The sequence below is a fragment of the Mirounga angustirostris genome, unplaced genomic scaffold (genome assembly GCF_029215605.1).
Source record: "Mirounga angustirostris isolate CCGP_5_RB_7025 unplaced genomic scaffold, mMirAng1.0.hap1 SCAF_5, whole genome shotgun sequence".
NCBI classification, from domain to species: domain Eukaryota; kingdom Metazoa; phylum Chordata; class Mammalia; order Carnivora; family Phocidae; genus Mirounga; species Mirounga angustirostris.
This window is the reverse complement of record NW_026991713.1, coordinates 10,055,676-10,081,827: the sequence shown is the minus strand read 5'-3', so window position 1 is coordinate 10,081,827 and position 26,152 is coordinate 10,055,676. Positions and strand designations below refer to the sequence as shown.

Here is a 26,152-nt window from a genome sequence, read left to right as displayed (position 1 = left end):
TGCAGCCTCGCTGTACCACGAGGACCTAGGTGTGACAAGCACCGGGAGCCCAAGGGGCTGCAAGCTTTAACGTGCAGCGCAGACGTTCACAACAGCGCGCACACACGCACAAACTGCAGTGAGGGGGGTTTCTGTCTAGAGAAGTGGCGGGGCTGGGCTGAGGGAAAAGGCCACGTCTGTGGCAGCTGTGGGCTTCGAAAGTTGGGGAAGGGCCAAACCACACGGGTTGGCTGCGCCCACTGGCCTTTCGCCCCCTCTCAGGTTGAGGCCCGCCATCCTGACCCCATCCTGGGATGCTGAGCTCAGGCCTGTGCGAAAGGGCAGCAGGAAGCCACGGGCGGGACAAGTGGAGTTTCGTGGCTGGCTGGGAAGTTCCCCGCCCACGCCGCATTCCTGAGCGCTCCTGTCAGCAGGCCAGCCCCTCCTCCCCAAAGGTGGGGTGGCCGGAAGGTGCCCTGTGTGGCCAGGCACCTGGCCTGGCAGCCCGGCGGCCCCGCAGGCCCGGCTCCAGAGGCAGGGGTGGGGGGTGGGCTCAGGGAGGCAGGAAGATAGCCTGCAAGGAGTAAGGAGCCCTGGAAATCTCTTCAAGCCCCTGGGAGACACCTGTAGGAATGGGGCTGCCCGCGTTCCGGCGGGGGCCCCCTCTGGCTGGCTGACAGAAGGGGCAACGGGGCATCAACCCACTGCACACACCAGCACGGGAGGGTGGGGAGGGTGGGCCCCTTGTGACCAAAGCTGCCCCTGGGTCCCCCAGAGACTGTTCGTCCGGAGGGGAGCCTGGACCTCAGTGTCCGTCTCCGGCACTGTGCATTCCCCCATCACCTACACATCGTGCCCTGGAAGGAAGCCAGTTTCTCAGGAGACCCCTGCCCACAACCGCCAAACCCAGCCCCAAACACACACTCGGGCGGCAGGGAAGAGGAAGGAAAAAACCGCACCCACAGGCAGAAGAGATTTCAATACAATCTATATTATCTCATATATATATATTTCTCACTTTATTTGCTTACTTCTGTCACGCATTTAAAATGTCACAGAGACCAAAATAGAGCGGCTTTCTGGTGGAATTCATGGCAGTCATACACAAGATACAAAACTAGGGGACTCTGTCCTCTCATACATCATCCAGTTCGGTTTTCAAGTATTTTTTATGTACAAAGATCTATTCTATCGGAGGGGGGAGGAGGAATTTAAAAAAAAAAAAAGGTTATGCATCCTAGGAAGGAAGGGTGGAGTGGGCGGGCACGCGTTCCCGGCCCCTCGACTCCGCTGGAGTCCCCCCCACCCCCGTGTCCCCCCACAAACCATGCTAGCCAGCAAGTGCCAGGGTGGGCCAAGAACACGGGGCAGGGAGTCGACAGCACACTTTGGCCTGGAAGGAGAATCACACAGATTTGTGAAAGCAAAGGGGGGAGTGGGGACCGAGGATCTCAGACAGCCTGCTCCCACCTGCCGCCTTCCTGGGCAGCTTGGTACCAGCTGGCCAGGCCCACCGGACAGGCCTCTGTGACCCCGGGGGGGCTGGCTTGGTCACAGGGCCAAAGGCAGCCTGGGAAGACGACTGGGGTGGAATCCCCCACCGGGCCCTTGGCACACTTCATTCCAGGAATGAACGAAAAGGAAGAGACTCCACGGTGAAGTTCCGGTGCCACAGGCCGGGGCCCTCCTCACCGTACCACCTTCTCCAGGCTGTTACAGCCCAAACCCAAGTGCCATCTGGGTTCCAAATGACAGAACGCTCCGCCTGTAGGAGCTCCTCCTAAGACAGTGGCCGGTGTAAGCCGGCCTGCCTGGGGGCTCTGGCCCTCGGAGGTTCCGGGTATATGGGCGTGGAGGTTAGCGAGGGGAGAGGACTGGCGATCCTGGACACCCCTAAGGCCTGTCCAAGGGTGCTTGGCCCAGCGCAGCAGGATCCTCTGAGTGCCAGGAGCTTGACAGGGGCCCCCAGGGAGTGTCTGTGGCCAGACAGACTGAGGGCCCAGGAAGGGGCAGCTTTCATATGTGACTAAGGCACAGAAGAGATGGGCCGAGGGGCCAGGCGACGCAGGACACCAGGCCCTGTGTGGATACGGCGCCAGGGAGAGGAGTCTGGGGTCACTCCTCCCACTTCCCAGCTCCTTGCTGCACGCCCCCTCCTTCCATCCTCCCTCCCATAGGACTGTTCCTCCAGAAGCTGGTCTGCATGTGGAGACTCAGACCCTTCCCCTGAAACGGGAAGGAGAAGCCCTAGGGAGAGACCAGGACCCTGTGGAGGTTCTCATTGCTCCGCCTGGGAAGGAGGGGCTGGGAGCCGCCAACCCTTTCAGCAGCCTGGAAGCAGGGGCTCTGCCCAAAATGCTCTCCAGAAGACAGACCCCAAGTGACAGGGCAGTGTGGGCCGCTGGCTGCCCTCAGCAGGCCAGGAGGAAGGGGCATGAGGCAGGCAGGCAGGGCAGCCACGGAGAGGACACCCAGGGGCCCAGGGAGCCCTGCTTGGAGAGGCCTCGTCAACAGAAGAAGGGCCCAGATGCACCTGAGTGCCCTTCCGACGTGGGACACGTGGCTCTTGGTGCTGCTCTGGTCCTTGCAGCATGCCAGGCAGGCCTGGGTCAGGAGGGGCGGCGGGGAGCATCTGGGTTCCCTCCTGCCCCTCTGGCCCAGGGTGAGGCTAATCTAGCGTGGACAGGGGGCATGAGGGCAGGAGCAGGCAGGAAAGAGCCCAGGTCAGAGTATTGCACAGTGTTGGGGGCAGGGCTTAAGTCTCATGGGGGAGGGGGTGAGCCGCGTGGGGGCTGAGAGGGCCGCGGCCGCTGGTCCACCATGGCCACAGCTGGTCCCACCATGGCCACAGCTGGTCCCACCATGCCGCCGCAGGACAAGCCACAGGGGCACAGCAGTCGCGCGCCGTGTCCTCTGTCCCTCGCTCGGAAGCAGGGGTGGCCTCGTATAAATATTCCTGAAGGCTCGCTGTGAGCCTGGGCGGTCCCCTGGGCCCACAGCTTCTGGCTGTTCCTCTGGAAGCAACAGGTGAGCGTTTCTGGTCCAATAAATTAACGGGCAACGCCAAAGCTGTGCCAGGCTGCCTCCCGGCCCGCACGCGGGGCTGGAGGGGGGCACGCCCTGCCCTGGGCCCAGGTGCCAGTGCTCCCCACCAGCAGCCGCACCTAGAACTCGTCATCAGAGCTAAGCAGCAGAGTCTTCTCATTGTCGCGGGCGCCACTGAGGCTGTGGGAGCGCGAGAGGCTGTGGGCGCCGCCGCGCCACGCGGGCCCGGGCTCCAGGGTGGACTGCTGCGTGTACTGCTGGTAGGCGGGCGAGAAGTTGTGGATGGCGTCCTGCACGATGTCGTGCGGGTTCATGGTCTCCTTGAGGCTGCTGGAGATGCTCTTCATGGGGGCGCAGCGGCCTGCAGGGTGGGAGCCCAGAGGCGGGGGTGAGCGGCTGGGGTGGCAGGGAGCCCCTTGTCCTGGGACCGACGCCCACCCCGAGGCTGTGTCACCCGACAGAGAATGGGGTCCCGGGCACAAGGAGGCACAGGCAAAGACATGGCTCCTCTGGCTGGGGCGGAGAGTGCAGGTGAGCAGCCCCTGGGAGGGGGGCTGGCAAGTCTGGCTGGTGGGAAGGAACCCAGGGTGGAGAACGGAGGCCAGGAGGGTCGGGGGAGGGGCCCCGGAGAGCTAGCCCCGCCCCCTCCCCGGGGTCCCCCTTCACTCCTGGGAGCGGAGCGCACCAGAGCCTGCAGACCAGCTCTGTCAGGATAGGGTGTCTGCCGGCACCCACAGTGGGGCTGACCCGTAAATCCTCACCAGCTCCCCTCTGAGGGGGCGGAAGCCACCAGCCCTGATGCGCTTCCTCCTAACTTCCCCTCTAAGGAACTCTCCCCGCCATGGGTTCAGCGGGGAGAAGTGGCCCCGGCCCCCAAAACCGAGAGGTAAGGGATAAGCCCAGGTCTTCAAATTCAAATCTGGCATGTCCTTTCCACCTTCATGTTCTCCGCCATGGATTTCCCATTAACACGCACTGTGCCCCCAGGACCCAGCAGGGCATAATCCAGAACACTGAGAGACCAGGACGGAAGCAGGCAAACTCTACGGGGGCAGCCCTTGGCAGAGAGGGGCTCTGAGCTCTGCTGCCTGGGGGTGCCTGTGAGACAGGAACACAGAAAAGGGGCTAGGGAGAGAGGCATGCGGTGACGGTGACCACGACTGACGTGCAGGACAGACGTGCAGACCGAGAGCAGAACCTACCGTAAGGGCCATATGTTGGCACTGCCCGCAGCCAAACCCGGGGCAGAAGCAGGGCGGAGGGGGAAAGGGGAGGGGGAGAGAAGCCAGAGAAATAGAGAAGACAAGAGACAGCTGAGTGACACCATCTGCCCACCACCGAGGCCTGCACACCGCACCAGACACCCTTCCCGCCCCCACCCAGCAGCCCCTGCGGCCCCCTCGGAGCCTGGCACCCGGGGCGGGGGGGCATGTCCACCCAGGGATGACGCCTCTCACACTCTCGTCCGGGGGCACGGGAGAACCCCCAGCAGATACCCAGGATGGTGGTTGAGGCCCCACCTCCACATCTAAGTCGGGACCCCAGCACCCCCACTTCTCTTTAGGCTTGGCTGGAATTGCTAAGGCTGTGCCGTGTGCTTTATGAACGTCACGACACTTCACAGACAAGGAAATCAAGGCTGGGGGGCAAGGGGGTGTGGTTCCCCGCACAGATCCCCCAGGAAGGGCAGCTGGGGACCCAAGCTCGACTGCAAGGCTGAGGGATTAGTGCGTCCAGCACAGAGGTGGGGTCCCGCCTTGCCCTGGTAGGGCTGGGCTGGGGTCTTTGCTATAGCTGGGTTTCTGGCCATGCTATTCTTTGCTGGGCTGGTGGTCCAGGAGCAGTGGGTGGGAAGATAAAGCCCAGGTGTCCGCTGGGCCTCTGCAGAGCCCCCACGTGCGACATTTTAAACCTCGAGGGTCCAGAGAGGGTTCTCTGCTATGGCCCTAGGCTCCAGGCACAAGGGTGACTTTCCTCAGGGCACAGGCTCTGTCGGGAGCGGGTCCAAGGGACATCGCCCTCAACACTGAGTGGGTGCTTGCCAGATCTGGGGACCCAGCGGGAGACGGGTGGGACAGCAGCGAGCGGCCAGCACTGGGTAGGTGTGCGATCACAAATGCCAAGTGTGCTGGGAGAACACAGCGGGCGCACAAGAGCCAGGCGGCCTAGCGGCCTGGAGTGGCGGCCCGTCCAGAAGGGGCCGGCAGGTCTCTTTCAGGCCAGGGAGAGAGCGCCTGAGTAAGAAGGGGAAGGAGCCGAGGGGCCCTGCTGCAGCACCCCACTCCCCAGGGCCTATGGTGGGCCTCGGCGCTAGGCCCGGGGAAGTGGGGTTCTCGTCTGTGGCCACATGGAAGGCAGCGGCAGCTGCCTGACTCCTGGGGGGTGGCGTGTTAGAGTAGGAGCGTCCCCTCCCCAGACCCTCCCGCCTCCTCACCGGAGAAGTCATTTCAGGCATTCCTGGTCTCCTCTGCCACCACCCCCCACCATCCCCTCTGCCCAGTAGCAGCCAGAGGCCCGGGGGGGGTTGGGAAACCCCCCGCCGCCGCCGGCCAAGCCCAGAGCACTCATTGTCGAGTCTCGGGGAGGGGGGCCCCCAGACGTGGGACTTGGACTCTCCGGGGCATCCTAATGTACAACTGGGGTTGCCAACCTCTTCCAACAAAGAGGAAAATGAGCAGCAGTAAAAAGCAAGCTGTTAAAAATGATGCCCATCTGAGTCTGTTTCTTAGACGGAATCCCAGATATAAAAAGATGGAGAACTTTAGAGCCGAGGGAATTACAGGATAGAATGGAAAGCCGAGTCTGGTGTGCAGAGCCCCAGGAAACCTGTTTACTCTGGGGTCTCTGTCCTGACCTTCCCGTGGGGCTCTCCAGACTCCAGGCCTGCTGCAAAAGTCAGGTGGGCTCAGCTGCCGGGACCTCCCCTACGTCACCCCCCCGCAACCTTGTGTTGGGGGTGCAGGGCAGGAGAGCCTCGACCTGCGTGGGCCCTTTCCCACCAGCGGGCAGGAGACACCGGGCTGTCACCACCTTTTGGACACTGGGTGGCAGGAGGGCCATGGGGCAGGGCCAAGGAGGGCTTCTCCCGCTGGGGTGGGGGTGGGGGGGTCTCCAGGCTGCTGGCTCGTACCTTGCGCATCCAGCCGCTTGTCAGCGTAGACCTTGTAGGTGAAGGCGTGCCGCAGGGCCAGAGCTGCGAAGAACATCTCCACACAGATGATGAAGTCCTGGTAGCCGGGGGCCACGGTACCCTCGCCCACGGACACGCGGGCTGAGTGGATCTTGGGGATGGCCCCACACTTCTCCAGGATGGCCAGGAGCATGCCTGGAAGAGGAGGCGTGGGCATGTGGCCCTAGACTGGACCCCTATCCTGTTGCCCCTTCCTCATGCAGCAGCCCCCCAAATGCCACCCCCACCAGCAAGGACGGCAGTAGGGTCCATGACTGCTCCGGTAGGGTTGGGATGCCAACACCAAGCTGAGGCCTCTGGGAAACCCCACTCCGCTAGCTCCTTGCTGGACGCCAACACCAGGGGCCCCCTGGGTCCCCCGTCCATGAAGCAGCCCCACAGAAGGTCCCCCATGGCTCCTGTGAAAGGTCCCTGAGGGCCTAGACTTCATGCCCAGGAGGCTCCCGGTGGACAGAGGTCTGGGCTCTAGGCTGGGATGGCCCAGGGACAGCATGAGCCTCAGGGGCCTGGGAAGAGGCTCACCTTGCCAGAAGGAGAGAAAAATGACGGACTTGACCATGAAGAACTTGAGGACGGGGCTGTAGGGGCTAAGCAGGTCCCGGGTGGCAAAGTAGAAAAGGAAGAGGGCGTAGAGGGCCAGGCTGACGGAGATGTTGTAGATGATGGTCACGTAGAGGTAGCCGCTGGTGACACTGTGGGAACGGGGAGTGTTCTCTGGCTTGGACAGAGCCTTCTGAGGGACAAGAGGCCTCCCTCCCGCCTCTGCCCTGCCAGTCTGCCAACCCCCATGGCTCTCAGCAATGCTCCCCAAGCAGTGCTCCATGAGCCACTGAAGAAAGGGATCCAAGTGGCCAAGAAGCAGGGGGTGGAGGGGAGGTGTGCGAGGGTGTGCACCCGCGGTGAAGGTCAGCCCTGCCGCCTCTGCTCTGGTGCCCAGGCTCCTGGTGGGGACATAGACGTGGAAGCCACTAGGACCAGGGGTGGGGAGCTCAGCCCGATGGTCCGGCAACAGGTGTGAGAATAACGTAGAGCGTGGCTCTGCTCTTTTCTCTTGAGCCAAGTCATGTCCCCCCTGAGCCCCCGTTTGCTCACCTGCCCCGGCAGGGCTGTCACGCGGGGTGCAGGCGGTATGCACCAAGTGTCTGCAAGCTCAGGGCCTGGATACACGGTCACTTTCACTAACTCCCAAAACAAAAGGAAATCTACACGGGAGAAGCCTTCTACCCGGGGACTCAAGACAGGCCTCTCAGGGCTCTGACCTTCTTGCTCCCTGCCCTGGGGGTGGTCACTATCCCTTCTGGGCCCACCCCTGGGGCACCAGTCTGTAGGCGGGGCCAAGTGGGATGGTGGTCACCACCAGGCTTGGGCCTTGCAACTCAGGGAAGCAAGGAGGCGTGAGGAGGGCCGGGCCGTGCTCGGCCTCCCCTCGGAGGAAGGTCAGGGGCATGGGGCCGGTCTGCAGCCACCCCCTTCCCTAAGGCGGGGGCATCAGCCTCTGGGCAGGGCCACCCACTCCCGCGCCGACACCCCTCCCCTCACGCCTGTCGGGGGGACCCTCTGCTTACTCAAAGTCACCATCCCGGTACTTGCCGAAGGCCTGGAGGACCACAGTGCTGACAGCCATGAGTGGCTTCACCACGCAGAACTGCAGGGTGGCCTGGTGGGGGAGAAGGTCAAGAGTCGAGGACGAGCAAAGAAACTGTGTGACAAGCACCTCCTCTGGCCCGCTGGGCCTGTGCTGGATGCTGAGGGACCGGGGAGAGGGGGCCCGATGTCCTGCCCCGAGGGGACCGCCGTCGGCAGGGAGAGACAGAATCTGTTAGAGGACAGCCGCGCAATGCAGTCGTGCGCGCAGATGGAAGGAGGGAGGCAGGCAGGCAGGCAGGCCGGCCGCTGGAGGGGTCAGCAGGAACATGCCAGAGACACAACAGGGACAAGCAGAGGGAGGAGCTCCTACCAAGACCGAGCAGCCAGGAGCAGACGTGGGCAAGGGGGTAGACGCTGATGGACGGCAGCAGGAAGGGGGCCAGGGCCCTGCTCGAAGCCTCCTCCCGTCCTCCTTGTCCACCCCCGGGTCTCACTGGGGCTGGAGGGGACCCCACATCACAGGGCTGAAGAACACAGCAGTGTCTTCTGGAAGCTCTCCCCTCTCTATGTGTTCAATAAGGGCCTCCCCTGGCCCGCTCGGCCACTGGAAGAATTCCTGAACCAGGTTCTCGCAGTGCCCTCCAGAGGCTCCAGCAAAGTCAAGGAGCACCCACGGTGCCCATAAAACCAGCAGAAACACCATGCTCTTGAGATCAATACATCTGAGCCACAAGGCCCCTTCTGGGGAGCGGGGAGCAGCTTTAAAAGGCTGAGCCAGTATGCCTTCAAGTCGGGCAAGGACCCCGGGGCAGAGAAAGTAACCTGTTGAACCCAAAGTTTCTGCCCCACTGGGGACCTGAGCGCAGTTTGTGGGGAGCCCCGGGGGGCCTGAGCTGCGTGGAAGCACGTGTGATGGGGGTAGAGGTGCGATGCTGCCCCCAGCAAACCCCCCCAAACTCCCCGGCCCCGCCACCCACCTTGAGGGAGCGGGACCAGTATCTGGGGAGAAGGGAGGAATCGCAATCTGCGCACCGTGGGCGCTAAGAGCCTGTCGACAGGCTGCTGCCGTCCCGGTCAGTGGGGCGCACAAGAGCCCCCCAACAAAGTACTGTTATAGGTGAGGAAACCGAGGCACAGAGAGGCTGAAGTGGCAGCGGAGTCCACATCAGCAGGCCCCACAGCCTTCACCCAACCACTGTCCTGGATCGGGTCAGCAATCAGGCAGTGGTTCCCAAGCCAGGCTGGACATCAGAACCACCGGTGGAGCTGTAAACACGACCCAGCACCCAGAGCTCCATGCCAGACCTTCTTCATCAGGCTGCGGGGGAGGGGGGAGTTGGCTGACCAGAGAATGCGTACTGTGAACCAGCTCTCCAGGAGATTCGGATCCGGGGGGGGCCCTGGCCCAGGCTTTCTCACTCAGGAGGGCTCTCGCCCGAGGAAAAGGGGTGCAAAGGCTGCTTTTATCCTCTGTCCTCTTACTACCTCTCCTTGCCCCTTCCAGAACAGGGGCAGGACATCCGAACCCACGGGGCCTGGGAATCATTTATAACCAGGCTACGCAAGCTAGTGATCATGGGATCAAAACTTCGTACATAATACACTCATCAAAGAAGGCAGTGAGCCACAGCTGGGCCTAGGGCGGCTGAAAGGCTGGTAAACAAAGGCTCTGGAAGGCCCCACCCACCCTGACCCCAGGACACTGTTCACTCTTTGCCTCCAGGCCCAGGAGGGAGATTGTGAATGGAGGAACGCCCAAGGGAAGGCAGAGCGGGAAGCAGCCGCCTGTGGGGCAGACCTGGGTGTAAACCTGGTCCGTCCAGGTAGGTGCTGTGTGTGGGTGCCCACGCTGCAGGCAGGGCCCCGCACAGAAGGGAGTAGAAAGGCCAGCCCTCTGGTGGCCACGGTGATCAGCTGTGGTTTTCATTTCCCCTTGTGACTACCCTTGGTGACGCCGGAGGGGCTGCCAGAGGTCCTGGCACACGGAGGAGACTGGGCTGAGGTCGACCACCAGCAGGGCGTGGCACGTCAGACTCAGACAAGAGTGGGCTCCGTGCCGGTCTGTGCTGACTGCTTCCCATCCATCACGCCACCTGGACCTTAAACCATCCCTTGAGGTACGTATCGTTTGGCCTACTTTACAGAAGAGGAAACCAAGTCAGGCTCAGAGAGGTTACATAACTTAGCCAAGGCCACCCGGTCAAGAGGGAAAGCTGAAAATCAAACTCCGATGGTCAGACACCCGGGCCCATGCGCTACACCACAACCCCACACCGCCTCCGCCCAGGCCCCTTGAGACCACAGGGGAGGCAGCCGAGGAAACTGGAAGCTGGTGGACTGCCGGCTGGGAAACGGGGAACAGGCCAGAGACCCCGCAGGCCCGTCTTGGCAGGGAGCTTTCATGCAGAAGCCCTCCTGGCCTCTAGCTGCAGCCGATGAGGGGTTTCAAGCTGAGATTCTAGAATCCCCATGCACTTCCTGATACACACACGCACACACCCCCTCTAAGACCTGCCTGGCCGAAGTGAGCAAAGGTATGGGACCACCTCCTGCCCGGGGCTGCCACAGACCCGTTTAGGACACCTGCTGCTGCCCCTGGGAGCATACTCTGCTAATGCACGTGCATGCCTAACAGCGTGGGGAGTGGTGCTCGGGCTTTAGGGTACTTCACGGGATATGGGAACGCCACAAGCAGGGTCCTCCGGGCCCTACGCCCGCCTCTGCCACTGGACGAGCAGGGGTAGCACTCAGGCTCCGGGGCCCTGGCCTGCACCTCTTGACCGGGGCAGGTGCAGGGATACACACCTGCTTGCAGAACCGCAGGAACCCAATGGAGTAAGTCTTTCCCCAGAGGCAGCACGTGCCGTACATACAGCTGGACCTGGAAGAGACAAGAGAAGAAGAGGTTGGTAGGCAGAGAGCCAGGATTCGGGAAAGGTGGGGCTGGGGGAGGCCACCCTCCCTCACATCCACACAAGCCTGGGTAGGGCGGACTGGGGCTGGGAACGGGACACAGATCCCAGGCAGCCTTCACCTGGAGGCCAAGCACTCGGGGAGAGTTTGCTCGTGCAGGGAGGGCATGAGGGAGCAGGGCTCCACCGGCCCAGGGGGCAACAAACCAACTTGCCAAGTACTGAATGGAAAGAGAGCAAGAGGGAGAAACAGACAGACAGGAAGGGATAGGAAGAAAAAGGAGCAAGAACCGGCGAGGCCGTCCCCAGGTCCCCGTGAATGGCGTCCCTCAGGAAGTGAGGAGAGGCACGACAGGGCCTGGTTATGGGCAGAGCCGGTCTGTGTGTCTGGCCGACACCAGCACAGCTCGAAGAACGTCAGGCCCAGGAAACGGGGTGGTGTGGGAGGCTCCAGGGAGACTTCATACTCACTCGATGGGCTTCCCTCTGATCTCCGACATGATGGAACTTTCTCCCCCGAGGTATTCATAGCACAGGCTCAGGAAATTATAGATGACCAGGGCTGTGGAAAATGTCCAGAGAAAACCACTCAAATCAACAGGATGGGTAAACAGATGGTGGAATTCTAAACAGCAACGGGAGTGAAAGCACCACAGTCATGGGGCCTCAGGGACGCAAGGACCCGCACAGCGAATATTCCACTTGTATTCAAACACTTAAGAGTGGCAGGTTGATGCGCACACGACTGGAGGCTCCGGGGGCAGGTATGAAGGTGCACCAAATAGCGCACAAATGTGTGGGGAAGCCGGGCCAGCCCCCTCTGGATGCAGCTCCATATCACCACAGACACACAACTCTGCCACAGCGATGGCCAGCACCGAAGTATGTTATAAATACAGCAATCCGCTGTGAGCGGTCTCCCGGTCAAAGGATTTCTGCAGGGTCAGCAAGATGAAGGCTGCGGCCTGCAGGGCGCTGGGAGCACAGGGACATGGGGGAGCAAGGATGGGGAGAGTGGAGAGCAGGAGGAGTGCGGCAGAGGGTGCAGGAGGAAGGGCAGGCCGAGAGCATGGGAACTCAAGAGCGTCCAGCAAAGGAGTGAGGGTCCAAATGGGGTCAGCGGACAGGAAGGGCAAGGGAGGAACCAGCGCCCCTGCAGACAGAGGGCTCCTTCTCATCTGACCCCGCTGTCCCCCTGAAGCACAGAGGCCTTCAAGGTTCTCGGTACAGCCCTGAGCCTGGCATTCAAGATTTTTCCAGAGTGACTTGGCCCCTGCCCACCCCTCGCATGGCCTTCCAGGCAACTAGATGCCCCTCTTTCCCAGCAGGTTATGATGCCCCCTCCGTGCTTTTCCCTTTGCTGATCCCACGGCCTGGGCCGCCCTTCCCTCCGTGTCACTGGTGCCCGTGAATCCTGTGAGACCCCCTGAGAAGTCTCTGGCCCCTACATGGAGGCTGGTGCGTTCTCACCCAGGGGATCGCTGATCTGCAGACGCTGTGCGGTGCTTCCTGCCCTGGAGCGTGGCTCGCACGATCCCTGACTGCTCTCTCGGGACTGTGGCCCCTGGAAGGGGGCCCACCTCTTCCCCAGAGCACAGCCACAGCACTTGGCACATACCAGGCACACCGTGAACGGGGGACTACCTTGAACTGGAGCGCACACAATCCTGCTGACAGAGCTATGGGCGAATGCTGGCCTTCAGCGATTTGGAAAGGAATATTTTTGGGGTGCTGTATACCTAACCTATTACGGGCTCACACCTCCAGCTAGGGTGGGGGGCCCCAGGTAGCACCCTGTACCAACACGGCCCACAGCACCTACCACACTGTGCTGCGACCATCCCCCTACAGACATATAGTAGAGGGTTTGCCCCCGATTAGCTGGGAGCCTCTCTGTGCCTCAGTCTCCCTATCTGTTATATGGGGACAACAGAGGTACCTACCTTGCTAGGGGGGTTGAGTATGCAAAGTACTCAGAAGAGTGGCTGGTGCCATTTATCTGCTGGTCTTCCTCAGGGGCCACCGTCCCTTGATGGGGCTGACGACTGTGGACGCTGCCTGCCTGGCACGGAAGCAGCTCAGGAAATGGGGGGCCTGCGGCAATCTCCGCTGAGCTCCAAAGCACTCTTCAGTGACAAGAACTTTGGGGCATGGGGGGGGGGGGGGACGGCATCAAGCCAAATCTGATGTCAGCCTGCTGATAACCTTTGTCTAAAACCACATGAGGCCAAGTAGAACAGACGTGCCCATTCCAAGCCGGGTCCAGCTACACTGGCCAGTGGTACTTTCCAAAGACGGCCACACCCTGGGACACTGGCTCCTGTCTGCGGGGACATAGGGTCTTCCTCCCTCCCTTTGCATCGGGGGGACCGGCGTGACCACAGCATAAGTGCTACTCCAACGGGGCGCCTGGGTGGCTCAGTCGTTGGGCGTCTGCCTTCGGCTCAGGTCATGATCCTGGAGTCCCGGGATCGAGCCCCGCATCGGGCTCCCTGCTCTGCGGGAAGCCTGCTTCTCCCTCTCCCACTCCCCCTGCTTGTGTTCCCTCTCTCGCTGTGTCTCTCTCTGTCAAATAAGTAAATAAAATCTTTAAAAAAAACAACAAGTGCTGTTCCAAGACATCTGACGCTGAGCTTAGAGGCCTCTTTCCTCTGGTTCTTTCTCTTGAGATGCCTGCCCTTGGACGCACCCCCATTCTTCAAGGAAGCCCAAGCCAGCCCATGTGGAGAGACTCCCCAGAGTGGCTCGTGCGGGGGGAACTGAGGCCCCCGCTGATGCCAGCAACAAGTGCCAGACGCACGAGCGAACCAGACTTCAGACCCCACCCCCAGCCGAGGGTCCCCCAGCGGAGGCCCAGAAAGCAGGGCAGAGGGACGGACTATCCGCACTGTGCCCGGTCCAAATTCCTGGACTGCACTATCCGTGAACAAAAGAAATGGTCGTTTTACACTAGTCTGCTTGGGGTGATTATTTATGCAGCCGGAGGAAATGTATACATGCACGTGTGTGGGTGTGGGCTGGTACGTCTATCTACATAACGTGTGTACGTATATACACGTGTGTGTTATATGCACATATATAAGGGGTGTGTGTATATGCTTGTATGTGTATATGATCTAAAACCACTCCTGGAGTTCCCAGGACATGCCATGAGCTCTCACACTCCGTGCTAGCATGTTCTGGTGCCTCTGCTAACTCCCAGGGGCAGGCCCTGCTGAGACGCCAGCTCTCCCTTGCCAATCCTCTGTCCACTGCCAGGCTTGCTCCACGCACCACGGTCCCGCTGTTGATTCAGCCGATCCTTCCCGTACAGGGGGCAGCATCATGAAGTGGGAAGCCTCAGACCCTGGATCCACACTGCTAGGGTGTCCGGATGGTGGCTCCACCACCTTGGAGCTGTGTGACCTCAGGCAGGCGTCTTAAGTGCACTGGGCCATGGTTTCCTCACCTATAAGCCAGGGATAACAGCAGCTCCTTCCTTGAGGAAAGGGGGGACGTGGGACTTCTTTGCTAATAAGGCTGAGCTCACACTGAGCTCACAAGCCACGGTGCGTTACCTGGTGTTCTTTCCAGACTGTAAACTCCTTGCCGGTAGGGACTGAGGCCTACCCCCGACTACCAGAGGGCCTGGCACTTTCACGCAATCAACACAGAAGGAATGAACAGACAGACATAGGCCTTAACTCGGGGTGAGGCTTGGAGAGGCAGGGCAGGCACAAGGCCCGCACTCCGTCCGCGCCCATGGAGCCCACCTTTCCGCAGGCTGCGCAGACCAAACACCGGTCCCTAAAGACAAAACTCTCAAGAGAAGCCACAGGGGCCAAGGTTCATCAGCCCCCTTGTCCGGAACTGCCCTCCCAAGCCAGGCCGTCTTGCAAGCCACGGCCGAGCATCCTTTCCTGTGCCACGACAGACGTCAGCACCCTCCTGAGTTACGGGGCTGAGCACTCTATCCCTATCCAGCTCTGCATTCAACCGGCCAGGATCATCCCACTGTATCCATCTCAGTTCAAGGCTCTTGACCTTTTCCCAGTGCCTCAGGCCCAGCCGGTCCCTAAGATACCGACTGCTGACAGTTTCCTTTAAAGAATCGTTAGTGAATCAATAGCGCATTCTCAGAGAAGGGAGACAAGACAGACTCTCCTTGAAATGACTCAAACAGCCCACATCAGCACCCCATTGACCATCTAGACAAATCAATCCCCTCCTAGGAAATTACAGAGCCAGGCAAAACACTACCCCCACCCCAGCGAGGCTGTTTACAACACACAACTCAACACACACTCCGGGAAGAAGCATGAAGACACGCGGCCCCGGGCACGAGAAGAACAAACACGCCCGTTGGAGGCCGGAGGTGGAGTGCAGTTCTTGGCCAGCAGCTTGTTGCCTGACTGCCCCTCTGACCACAGCTCCAGGCTGCTCCCCTGAGAGGCCCCAGAGACAAAGAATGACTCTCTGCCTCCCTATGTACTAACCACAGCTTGTGTGCTAGGCTCTGTGCTAGGCCCAGTGGATACATGAGTGACCAAGGGACCCACCAACTAGGCCCTCCGGTCTGGACAGGAGCATCCAGCAGGAGGGAAGGGATGGTCCTTCTCTCTCTCCTGCCCTGGGCAATAGAACTTTCTGTTCCATTCTAGATACCCAATCTTAAAGATTTATTTATTTATTTATTTTAGAGGGTGGGGAGAAGAGGTGCAGAGGGCAAGAGAGAATCTCAAGCAGATTCCCCACTGAGCGCCGAGCCCAATATGGGGCTTGATCCCAGGATCCTGAGATTATGACCTGAGCCAAAGCCAAGAGTCAGATGCTTAGCCGACTGAGCCACCCAGGTACCTCCCCAGATACCAAATCTTTTTTTTTTTTTTTTAAGATTTTATTTATTTGACAGAGAGAGGGACAGAGAGGGAACACAAGCAGGGGCAGAGGAAGAGGGAGAAGCAGGCTTCCCGCAGAGCAAGGAGCCCAATGCGGGGCTTGATCCCAGGACCCCGGGATCATGACCTGAGCCGAAGGCAGGTGCTCAATGACTGAGCCATCCAGGCGCCCCTCCCCACCCCCCGCAGATACCAAATCTTAAATGGACTAGGAACAAATGCACAAAATCAGGAGCAACAGACCAAGACGGGAGATGAAATGAGCATCGTACTGGAGCCTTAAGGCCTGGAGAAAAGACATTAGGGTCACTCTCTTCATATAAGGGGCACGACCTTATCCAGAGGGTCAGACAGGACCCACCTGGTCCCGGAGGCAGATCCTAGGCCTTCAGCCTAATATAAGAAACAATTGCCAACAGGCCATCTTCAGAGATGAAAGGTAGTGAGCTCTGTGCTGGGGGGAGCATGCAATCAGAGGCCGAGGGGCCTCTTAGCAGACATTATACAGGGGTTCTGAGAGGCTGAGTCTTTACAGGTCCCTTCTGACCCTGAGACTTGAGACCTTCCTTCCTCACTGGCAGCATCTCTAACCCACAGCTGCCCGGACAGGAGGCTATAGTTCAAGAGGCTGCCGTCCACCCAGCCTCCCACCTGCGCCCCTGCAATGGGCACCTGTAACAGCACAGCCCCGAGGAGCCCCCAGGGCATCAGAGAGGATCCACCAAGAAGTGTGCTCTGGCCGTCCCTGCCAACAGCTCCCGGGGTCAGGAGTCCTCACAAGCTCCCCGCTACAGGTCAGACAGGCACATCTGTCTGTTCGTTCAATAACCCCTCCCTGGACGCCTGGGGTGGGCCACGCTCTGGGTGCAGAACCTCGGTGACCCTGGGTGCAACTGGCCATTCCAAGCTCACTTCCTCCACATGCCTTCAGCACCTACAGATGGCCCCTGGGCCTGGCCTTCTCGGCGCACACAAATACTTTGGTCATCTGGAAAGATGTGGGGCCATTCCACGTGGCAGGTAATTCGAGGATGAGCCCAGAAAACTTAATTTTGACTACTCTGGATGGAAATCTTCTGTGCTCAGTCAACAGGGGCCTCAGAACATGCTTCCCCCTCTTTTTCCGGGATCACCAGGGACAGCAGCGGACACAACGGGCCACAGCCCTAGTGGGCCGGGGGGTCTGCCCTGAGCTGCTTCAATCCCTCCTCCCTCGTGGCCTGTCTGCCCTCTTGATCCCCGATCCTGCCTATTGCTGCTTCCTGCCACCCAGATCACTGTTCCTGACACCTCTTCTGATTGGTTTCCTCTCAATACCTTTCTTCATTCGGACGGACTGAGCTCTCGGAAGGGCCAGCTCTGTCGGCGACGGGGCCAGTGGCGGCACCCCGGCCTTTGGGTCTCGTGCGGCCCTGTGTCTGTGACCCTCAGCTGGGTTCCATTTATCCTGGCTTGTCCTCTCTCTCTGCCTTGGAAGATGCTTCACTTTGGGCCAGATTCCAGGCAGCGAGGCTTGTCCAAAATCTGAAGCGGGGTGAAGGCAGCCTCCTTCTTTAACTGTTTCATGTAAACTCTCCCTTCGTAGCCAGAGCTCACGCTCTTCCATGGGAGGACGCCGGTCTGCCCTCCTCCGCCCGACCCGACATGAGCCATTCTGGGGACCCAGAGACCCAGAGCTGCGTCTGGCCTCTGACAGGGACACTCTAGGTAATCTTAAGTTTCTTAGCCTACTCACATTCTTTTTTTCACGAGAACAAAGTGGGGATGATAATACACCCACCAGCTACCTGGGAGATGAGAATGAGCTAACAGTAAGGAAAAATATGCGGAAAAGCAAACACCACACAAACAGTATTCACAACACGGTGCCTGTGTGAAGCCACAGTTCAGTCGGTCTCCCTCCTCTGAACTCCGGCCCTCTGTATCCCCCTGACCACAGAGTTCCCCGGGGCTGTCTCAGAGATGTCTCTAGGGGCTACCCCTCGCCCTGAGCACCATCAGACACTCCCTGCATGCAGGTGGCTCGATCGGCCCTCCTCCGTCTACCTGCCCCGACGGCTCGTCCTCGTGCCATGTGGATTACAGCCCTTGTCAGATGGTAGAAAGGGGACCCTGGGTGAGCCGCTTACTTGTCTGAGACTCAGCCCCCTCCTTAGAAGACAGCACTCCTGCCACCAAAAGGCAGGATTTAGTACTACTCGCTACCCCCCTTCCCTGCTGAAAGGTGAACAAATGGGGGGGATGGGCACAAGCCTTTGCTCACAAGAGGGACAGCACCAGGGGCAGCAGACCAGAGATGCTGACCATAGCTCTGGAAGATGCAGTGTGGTCACTGACCCAGGGAACGGGGGGAGCCAACGAGAACCCTGGGAAACCCCAAAACCAGACGCACCAGGCAGTCTTGAGGGCTGAGGGTGCGAACGGGAACCTCAGCTCCAAGTCTCCACGCGGAGCTACTGGGTTTTCACTCTCAAGACAGTTGAGACAGTTGTGTCCTCAGAGAACATGGCTCAGCTGAGGGCAATGAGGACATGTGCACAAAGTGGACGAGGCCTGAATGCCCCATCCGCTCCCTCAACTCAGCCTGCCCAGCTTTTGCCTCCCAGGCTGGAGATGAGAACATTATTCTCCAGGGAAATAGGCCCAGAATCAAAAGGTCCTCATTTGGTGCCTGCCCCTATCACTGCATAAAACTGGCAGGGTCACATCACGTGCCCCGTCACCCAGATGGGAGGCCCAGCAGTTTTGAGCCCCATTCTTAAACACAAAAATAGCCAAGGACACTAGACATTTGAGGAGAGCTTCCGACACAAAGGTCAAAGACCAAAGCCAACAGACGAAAGGAGCTCAGGAGGCAGAGATAACGCAGGGAGCAGAAGAAAACTGTAATTAGCATCCCCAGAAAGAGAAGAGGAGATACTCTACCCAATACCAAGAACGGGGGCTCAAAACAAAAAAGGACAGGGAAGAGGTCCTGACATTCTACAACATGATAAAACAAAAAACAAAAACAAAAGACCTTTGATACAGAAGCTCAAGGGTAAAGATTTAAAAAAATAAATAAAGCTCCTGGAAAGCAGAGCAAAAAAAGAGTTGGAAAATTATAAAGAAAATGTGAGGCTCCATCCAGAAGTGCAACATCCTACAACAGGAATTCCAGAATGGCAGGATAAAGTGGAGGGGAAGAAATTATGGAAGAAACATATAAGAAAATTTCCCAGAACCTCAGGACAAAGGATCAGACTCTAGCAGACTTTCCCAAAACAACACTGGAAGCTAGAAGACAGGGGAAAACATGCCTTCAAAATTCAGAGGGAGGATGATTTCCAACTTAGAACTGAATTCCCATCAAACTCCAAATAGGATAATATAGTAAAAATATTTGAAGGTAATTTTCAGATTGAAAAAAAAAAAAACAAAAAACCCAGAACTCTCATGCTTGCTTTTTGCCATGAAGCTCCTGGAAGATATGGACTGACCAAAAAGGGAGAGCAAACCACAGACGAGGAAAAAAACGGCATCCAGGGAACAGGTGATTCAGCACAAGAGAGGTGAGCAGGCGTCCCAGGATGATGGTGAGGAGAAGACCAAGAGGCCAGAAAGCAGCCAGACCAGAGCAGGAAGACCAGGGCTCAGGGGAGACCCAGAGCTAACAGATACGCCCATGTGTCTGACGGCGTGGAGAAGGGTTTCTCTCTTCTAGCCAATTTAAGCATTTGGGAATAAATTAATGATAGATACACAGAAAGCAGAGCGAACCCAAAAGCAAGGTAAGCAATAACCAGAGGAAAACAAAAAGTTACACAGGGAAATGTCGGCCTGGGACACTACAGGGTTCAGCTCTGATCAGTATTTACAGACAGGTGATAATGCAAACACTGAACACAGACTGCGAAAAACTGTGGTCTAGTCACAATGAAAAGATGAAGAGAGAATTCTGTGTGTGTGTGTGTGTGTATGGGGTTGGGGGGAAGATGACCTAAGTCAAAGCTTTCTACAACTGGAGGTCACTATGGAACCCTATCTGAAATTGAAAAATCAAGAACCAAGAGTATAAGCAATTTTTAGGTTATTCTAGGAAAAAAAAAAGTTTGAAGAGTTGAAAATACAATGAACTTGGGAGTGAGGAAGAGTTAGGGCGATTTTGTGTTTCAACCGTGTGCGCTAGTACCTGAATGAGAGTAAAATTTAGTTGTAATTTCGTCAAAGAGAAAAACAAATGTTTGCGCGGCGCCCAGCGAGAGCCCGGCTGCCCGGCTCTGCAATTGGGGTCCTCCAGCACAGCCTGGCTCCTGATCTCCCTTCTGCCCCTCCCGGGTCTTGGGACACCAAGAAGGAAGGGTGGGGTGGGTTGGGAGGGGAACGAAGGGGGGGGCTCTTTTTTAATTTTAAGGGAAGACCCTCCATCCCCAACTCTGCAGGGGCAGGTCCTGCAGATGAAAGGACAAGGGGGGGCGTCCCAGAGGCTGAGCAGAGCTGCAGAAAAGGGTGAGGCGAGGGCCAAGCCCACCAACTCAGACACGAAAAGCTGGTGAACTCTGGGGCAGCCTGAACTCCCCTGCAGCTGCTGTGCTGTTTGTAAACTCCCCGGGAGAGGCGGAGAGGCCAGGGGATAACAGTGTTGCTAGGAGACATGCTTAGCAGGGAGGCAGACTTCTTACCAGGACCTCTAAGTGGACTAAGAGGAAGGTTGGGACAGGTGGGGCCTGAACAAAGAGGCTTCTGGAGTGGGGGGACCCAGCCAACCATCTGCTGCCGCCTCTGGGGCACAGAGTGAGGATAGTACAGACCGTGCCCCACTTTGCCAGGCACCCCGGTCTTCGGGCCCCACAGAGAAGGGAGACCACACAGGAGAGGATCCTCCTTGGCAGGGAATAGCTCTGTGCTTCTGAGGGAATCAGTGGGCAGAGGCTGCTCCTGGGCCCCCATCTGCGACTGGCAACATGACTGGAAAAGGATTCTCAACACTAGTATGTGCAGCTCCCCAGAAACCCAGAAGTTTCCCTGGACCCTGCTGCCTCCAGGGACATCAGGCATTAGAGCCCCAGTTCCGCCCAGAGCAGGTCCCCACCTGGCCTCAGTATTCTCACCCGGCAGAGCCAAGCAGGGAACCCAGCTGGGAGTTCGATGAGGCCCCCTGCGAATGTAAGGTGCACAGCAGGTGTGTGATAAAGTCCCTTATTCATTCAGAAATTCTGGACTGAGTGAGCACCTGGCAGGTGCCTGGCTCTGCGGACACGGGCTCTCTGCCTGTCCCTGCGCCTGCGGAGTTAAGTCCTCTCGGGGAGACGACAGCAAAGTAGGCACCGTGCTGTGTGTGCCGCCGAGCTCAGGCCGTGAGGACGCGTGCAGGGTGCCGGGAGAGAAGCAACAGCAGAAGCCGTTCCCAGGAGACACCAGAGTCAGGACAAAGGAGAAGGAGCGGGCCAAGAAGAGCCTTCTAGACACTGGGGAAACACCCGATGGCCCCATTGGAGAAGAGGACAGTGTGGCTGGAGGGGCAGGTGAGGGTGAGGCCCTTGGCTGGAGGGGGATGTGGGGGGCAGTGCGCTCTGGCGGGCGCCTGCATTTCCTGGCCAAGGCATAAGGCATTTCCCGTGCCCTGAGAGGCCTCAGGGACACGCGGGTTCAAAGTGGGACAGGAAGAGAGGCTCCAGCTTCTGTGGGGATGAGCATGCTGTACCCCAATATCCACAGAGCCCAGGGCCCAAGGCAAAGCCCCCCCAGGGTTGGGGAAGAGGACAACTGGTCGTGGTCAGGGCTGTCCTGCCTCAACATAGGGAACCGCGACATCTGGTCACTCTACCTGAAGCCAGCAGTGCAGACAGGGGAGGAAACAGGAAAATGCATGACCTTGAGAGGAGGAGGGGGATGTCAGAGCAGGGATCTCGAATTCAAGGACCCCTCCTCCCAGCCCTGCTGGCCTGTGCAGGCCCAGGCACTGTGGGCCTGTGACCTGTCTTAAGGGCTCTGGCCTCTCCCTCCTTCACCCGCCCTCCACAGAGAGATGTTCTAACCTGCAATTTCCAGTTGTGTCATATTCTTGTGCACCAACAGTAAAAAAGAAAATCTAGGGCGCCTGGGTGGCTCAGTTGGTTAAGCGTCTGCCTTCAGCTCAGGTCATGATCCCAGGGTCCTGGGATCGAGTCCCACATCGGGCTCCCTGCTCTGCGGGAAGCCTGCTTCTCCCTCTCCCACTCCCCCTGCTTGTGTTCCTGCTCTCGCTATGTCTCTCTCTGTCAAAAAAATAAATAAAATCTTTAAAAAAAAAAAAAAGAAAATCTAAATTTCTCCATGTACCCTGCAAGGCCGTGCACATCATGTCCTTCCTTCCCAGTGCCATTCCGTCTCCAGCCGCCAGCCTCTCCTCTGGCTGTGGCCAGCCCCCAGCCCAGCTCCCCCTACCTCCCAATTCCTCCCGGGCCCTGTGCATTAGCTCTCCTGGCTGCCTGGGATGCTCACCCCAGCAGCCTCAAGCTCTAGGTCTCTGCTCCCTGTGTCTGCGGCTGGGCCCCGGGGAGAGCTGCCCGGTCCCGTGGTGACTGGCCAGGCAGGCAGCTGGGGGCTGGCTTTTCTCCTTGCCACCCAGCGCCCAGCCGAGGGCCTGGCCCTCCCCACAGAGCAGCTGATGTCTCCACACCGAACACGGGACCCGAAGCCCGCGAAAAGCAGGGAGTCGCCTTCTTGGGTGGCACAGCAGAGCCTGCTCCCGGGACAAAGCCCTCAGGATTAAGGCACGTGGGGAGGGAGCCTCACCCCTGCCACTGCCTCGCCATGGGCCCCGGATAAGCCCCTGACCCATCTGTACCTGGGGTTTCTGTCTACAAACAGACAGCTTCTTCACTGCTCACCCCGATCAGAGACGCCAGGCTGAGAAATGAGGCACAGGGGGAGGGTCCCTGCTTGCAGGTGTCCCTACAGGTGTCGTGGGAGCCCTGTGGCCAAGTGCTACACACGTGCCGTCACCTCTCAGCGGGGGCCCAGACGGGAACCCTGAAGTGGGTAGAGAAGCGAGGGGCAGCCCCCCCGGGGGAGCCCGGGCCGCGGGGCTTCTGGCTCCCAGACCCCGGCGGGAAGGGTGTGCACCCAGCCAGCGCCCCCGGCGCCCCGCCCCAGCCCGCGCGCCGTCCTCACCCTCGTAGCAGTCCCGCACAGTGCCGAAGTACACGTAGTACTGGTCGTTGGTGAAGAAGAGGAGGCTGAGCCAGGAGTCGAAGGCGTAGATGGGCACGATGAAGAGGATGCGGACGATGTAGCGCTGCTCGTTGGGGCAGCTGTAGCAGCGCAGGTGCATGTAGATCTGGGGGCAGACGGGGGCAGGCTCAGCTGGGGACCCGACCGGGGCAGCCCGCCTGCCACCTGCCACCCTCCCGCTCCGTGGCTGAGGGGACGGACACGCTCTGCTGTCCAGCTCTGCCGCGTCCTCGTGCTGTGGCCGATCCTCAACCCTGAGCCTCAGCCCCTCCTCGGCGATGAAACCCCCACCACGAAGCTGTTCTGAACATCAGACCAGAGGGGGCAGAAAGCTCGTCGGGTGTGTTCAGGGGGCCCGGGCCAGCGTCACAGACACGGGGCCCAAGACTCTATGGACCCAGGCAAGAATGGCCGGGAATCCAGCGTTGCGACAAGCTCCCCGGGGAGCCGAGCGCACAGCCAGTTGGGGAACCTCGGGCGAGCGGCACAGAGGAGGCCCTTGATAGATACGCAGGTCTCCTCGCCACCTTCTACCAGGTGGAGCCCCCAGATGCAGGTTATTACCACAGCACAGCCTGGCCTGGTCTAATACTCTGTGGGGACTGGAAAGCCTCTCAGGATCCTTCCAGAGGGTTTTCCGTGGCTCTCTGACCCAAGGGCCCGGGACTGGCCTGGGTACCTGGTGGCAGGTGATGAGCAGGGCCGTCCAGACAAAGAACCCGGAAATGGCCTGCGCCGCGGTTGTCATCAGGAACACGGGCTGCTCCATGGCCGTGGGGCTGCCCTCAGGGATCACAGACACACTGGGCGACGCTGCCATGGTCGTGGGCGACGCTGGATCCGGGGCCAGTGCGGCCCCCCTCACCGTCATGGTGCCTGGCAGCCAGGGGTCCCTGAGACAAACCCTTGCGGTAAGCGATGAGCTGGCCTAAAGAGAAGAAACCACAGCGTTAGCCTCCTTCCCAGGCGAGTGGCAACGTGGCGAATAATCTTCTGGGCCTCTACATCCACCTTCAGATTGTAACTGGACACTGACCACGTGTGTCCCAGCCCAGCCGCTATGAAGGTCCCAGCCCCTACCGTGTCTCCCCTGGATTTGTGAAACAGGCGCCTGAGCGGTCTCTCTGCTTCTGCCTTGGCCCCTATTGTCCAGTCCCCACACGGAAGCCACACAGGCTTCTAGGACGTTCACCAGACTGGGCCCCCCTCTGCTCAAAGCTCCCCAGTCGCTGCCAGCTGGTTCGAAGTATAAGCTGCTGTCCGTACAATGGCCCACAAGACTGCCCGGCGGCTCCCCACGGCTCTCGTCTCCCACGATTCCCACCAGGAGCCTCCACTCCGACCACGCGGACCTCCTGCAGCTCCTCCATCTCGCCGGCCTGCTCCTGCCCCCAGGCCTCTGCACCCCTGCACGGCCTGTCGGCCACACAGCTCACGTCTACACTTCCCCCAGGTCTCTGCCCGGACCACCCGCTCCCGCAAGATGACACCGCCCCCGCCCCGGGCACTCCCGACCCCGCCACTCTGGGGCTTTTCCCCACAGCGCTCCTTCCTGCCTGACTCCCTCTGGCAAAGTGTATGTTTACTCATATATTTATTAACTGCCTCCTTCACCAGAACATAAGCTCCCTGAGGGCCAGGGGGCTCCGCTCTGCTCACAGCACCGGTCACACAGCAGGTGCTCAGCAAACATCTGCTGGGTCTGCGCATCTCCACACTTCCCCATTGAGCAAGACCACTTTATTGCTTTCTCTCTTCAGAGGGCTGTGCCTTTTCTTTCCCGTTTCTCCCCAACTTCCCTGAGGGCCGGCCCCCATTCTTCATCTTCCATCTGTGCTGTTCTGGAGACTCTGTGGCTCACACCTTCAAACTGCTCTTTTAATTCAGTTTTCTGTATCCCTCTTCCTAAAATCCTGCCCCCTACGCTTCCCCCAAGCAGAGACTTCTATCCACATCACACGCCGCTGTGCTTCTATGTGACAGGTGGCTCTGTCCCTTGCTCGTGTGTTTATCTGCCGGAGGCTGTCCGCTCTCTGAGGCAAGACCGCATTTCTGTCTTTCAATCCCCAGCACCAAGCTCAGCACCAAAGCCATTTATAATATTTACTTTGTTACCTACTGATTTTCAGTCCTTATTTTAAAAATCAGAGGTATTTTACAGAGAAGCACACAGAGATGAGGAAACTGGCATACAGAGATTCTGGGTGGGAAAATAACAATGGGAGCGGGTGGGACACAGGCTGGCCTTCTAGGGTCCTAGGGTCCCATCCAGTTGCCCCACGCAGGCTCTCTGTCCACTGCTTTTCCCAATGGCAACTTCAAGAGCCATGGTTAACAAATGAACAATTTCACATTAAAAATTAACCCAGATGCCCCCATGGAAGAGCTGCCGTCAGGGTAGTAAAGCGACTCCTGGGAGGCTGGTCACTGCTGTGCCCAAGGCCATCCGAGCCCCACGGCCCTGACAGGTGTCCCTTTCAGTTCTGCCAGCTATCAACGGGCTGGTCGGCACCACCCCGGAGCCTCTGGTCACCCTTCGGCAGAGGCTCTGGGAGACTAAGCTGCAGGGTGACCAGAGGATCCGCTGACTGAGGCAGAGAGTGTGGACACCGGGGAGGGTGCTCTGGCCGCAGCCCAGGTCCGAGCTCCACCACCAACCAGCCGTGTGTCCCCCACACAGTTCTGCTGGGCCCTGGAGGGTCTCTGCCAGAAAAACAGCCAAGCCTCCAAACCTGACCATCTCAGCCTGAGCCCGAGGTCAGGCCAGATGACCTCTCACGGTCCCTTCCAAGTCCCAGTTGATATTCTCAGCCAGAACATACTGGCTTCTGGGGTGCACCCAGGCCTACAGCCCGACCCTGGATGAAGAGGCTCTTTGCCTACTGTGTCCCCAAGCTCCTGGCTTTGCCCCCGGCCCGCCGCTCATGTCTCCAGCATCCCCTGTCCCCATCTGCACATCTGCTCTTAGCTGTAAGTTTTGACCCTAGGAAAGCCCTTTGCATTTCTATTTTCCTGTGAAAATAAATGATCTCTAACACACTGACCAAGAGATGAAACTAGATTTAAAATCCAAAGTGGAGAAGGCATCTATATAAAGAAACTCAAAACTGGAGAAGGTGTCTATATAAAGACTGGTGGCGAGCTCTGAGAAAGAACCAGTGACAAGTCTAAGAATAGCTCCTGTAAGGATCGTTGCAAAATTGGAAACCAGTGCCAGAAATACTTCTTTAAAAAAGAAGATTCGGGTTGTAAACCATCATCTTTGTCTATCATCCCAAATTAAATGAATAAACACAGGGAATTGGGGGGGGGGGCGCCTAGAGGAAATACAAATCCTCCTAAATCTCCAGCTTCCAAGCACAGGCAGG

General features: G+C 58.9%; 1 protein-coding gene across 2 annotated transcripts in view; it reads right to left on the bottom strand.

Moving 5' to 3' along the window:
• Positions 1-951: 951 nt before the first annotated feature.
• Positions 952-26,152, bottom strand: part of TMEM184B (transmembrane protein 184B) — a 45,319-nt gene continuing 20,118 nt past the window's right edge. The window contains exons 2-10 of one of the 2 annotated variants that reach the window (XM_045872535.3): positions 23,464-23,712; positions 22,725-22,890; positions 11,185-11,275; positions 10,607-10,682; positions 7,780-7,871; positions 6,737-6,906; positions 6,155-6,349; positions 4,227-4,247; positions 952-3,385 (exon numbers count right to left, since the gene is read on the bottom strand). In XM_045872535.3, coding sequence (XP_045728491.2) covers positions 3,144-3,385; positions 4,227-4,247; positions 6,155-6,349; positions 6,737-6,906; positions 7,780-7,871; positions 10,607-10,682; positions 11,185-11,275; positions 22,725-22,890; positions 23,464-23,655 — 1,245 coding nt within the window. In that variant the 5' untranslated portion in view covers positions 23,656-23,712 and the 3' untranslated portion in view covers positions 952-3,143. The remainder of the gene's footprint in view (positions 3,386-4,226; positions 4,248-6,154; positions 6,350-6,736; positions 6,907-7,779; positions 7,872-10,606; positions 10,683-11,184; positions 11,276-22,724; positions 22,891-23,463; positions 23,713-26,152) is intronic. The other variant, XM_045872536.3, reaches the window with a different exon arrangement.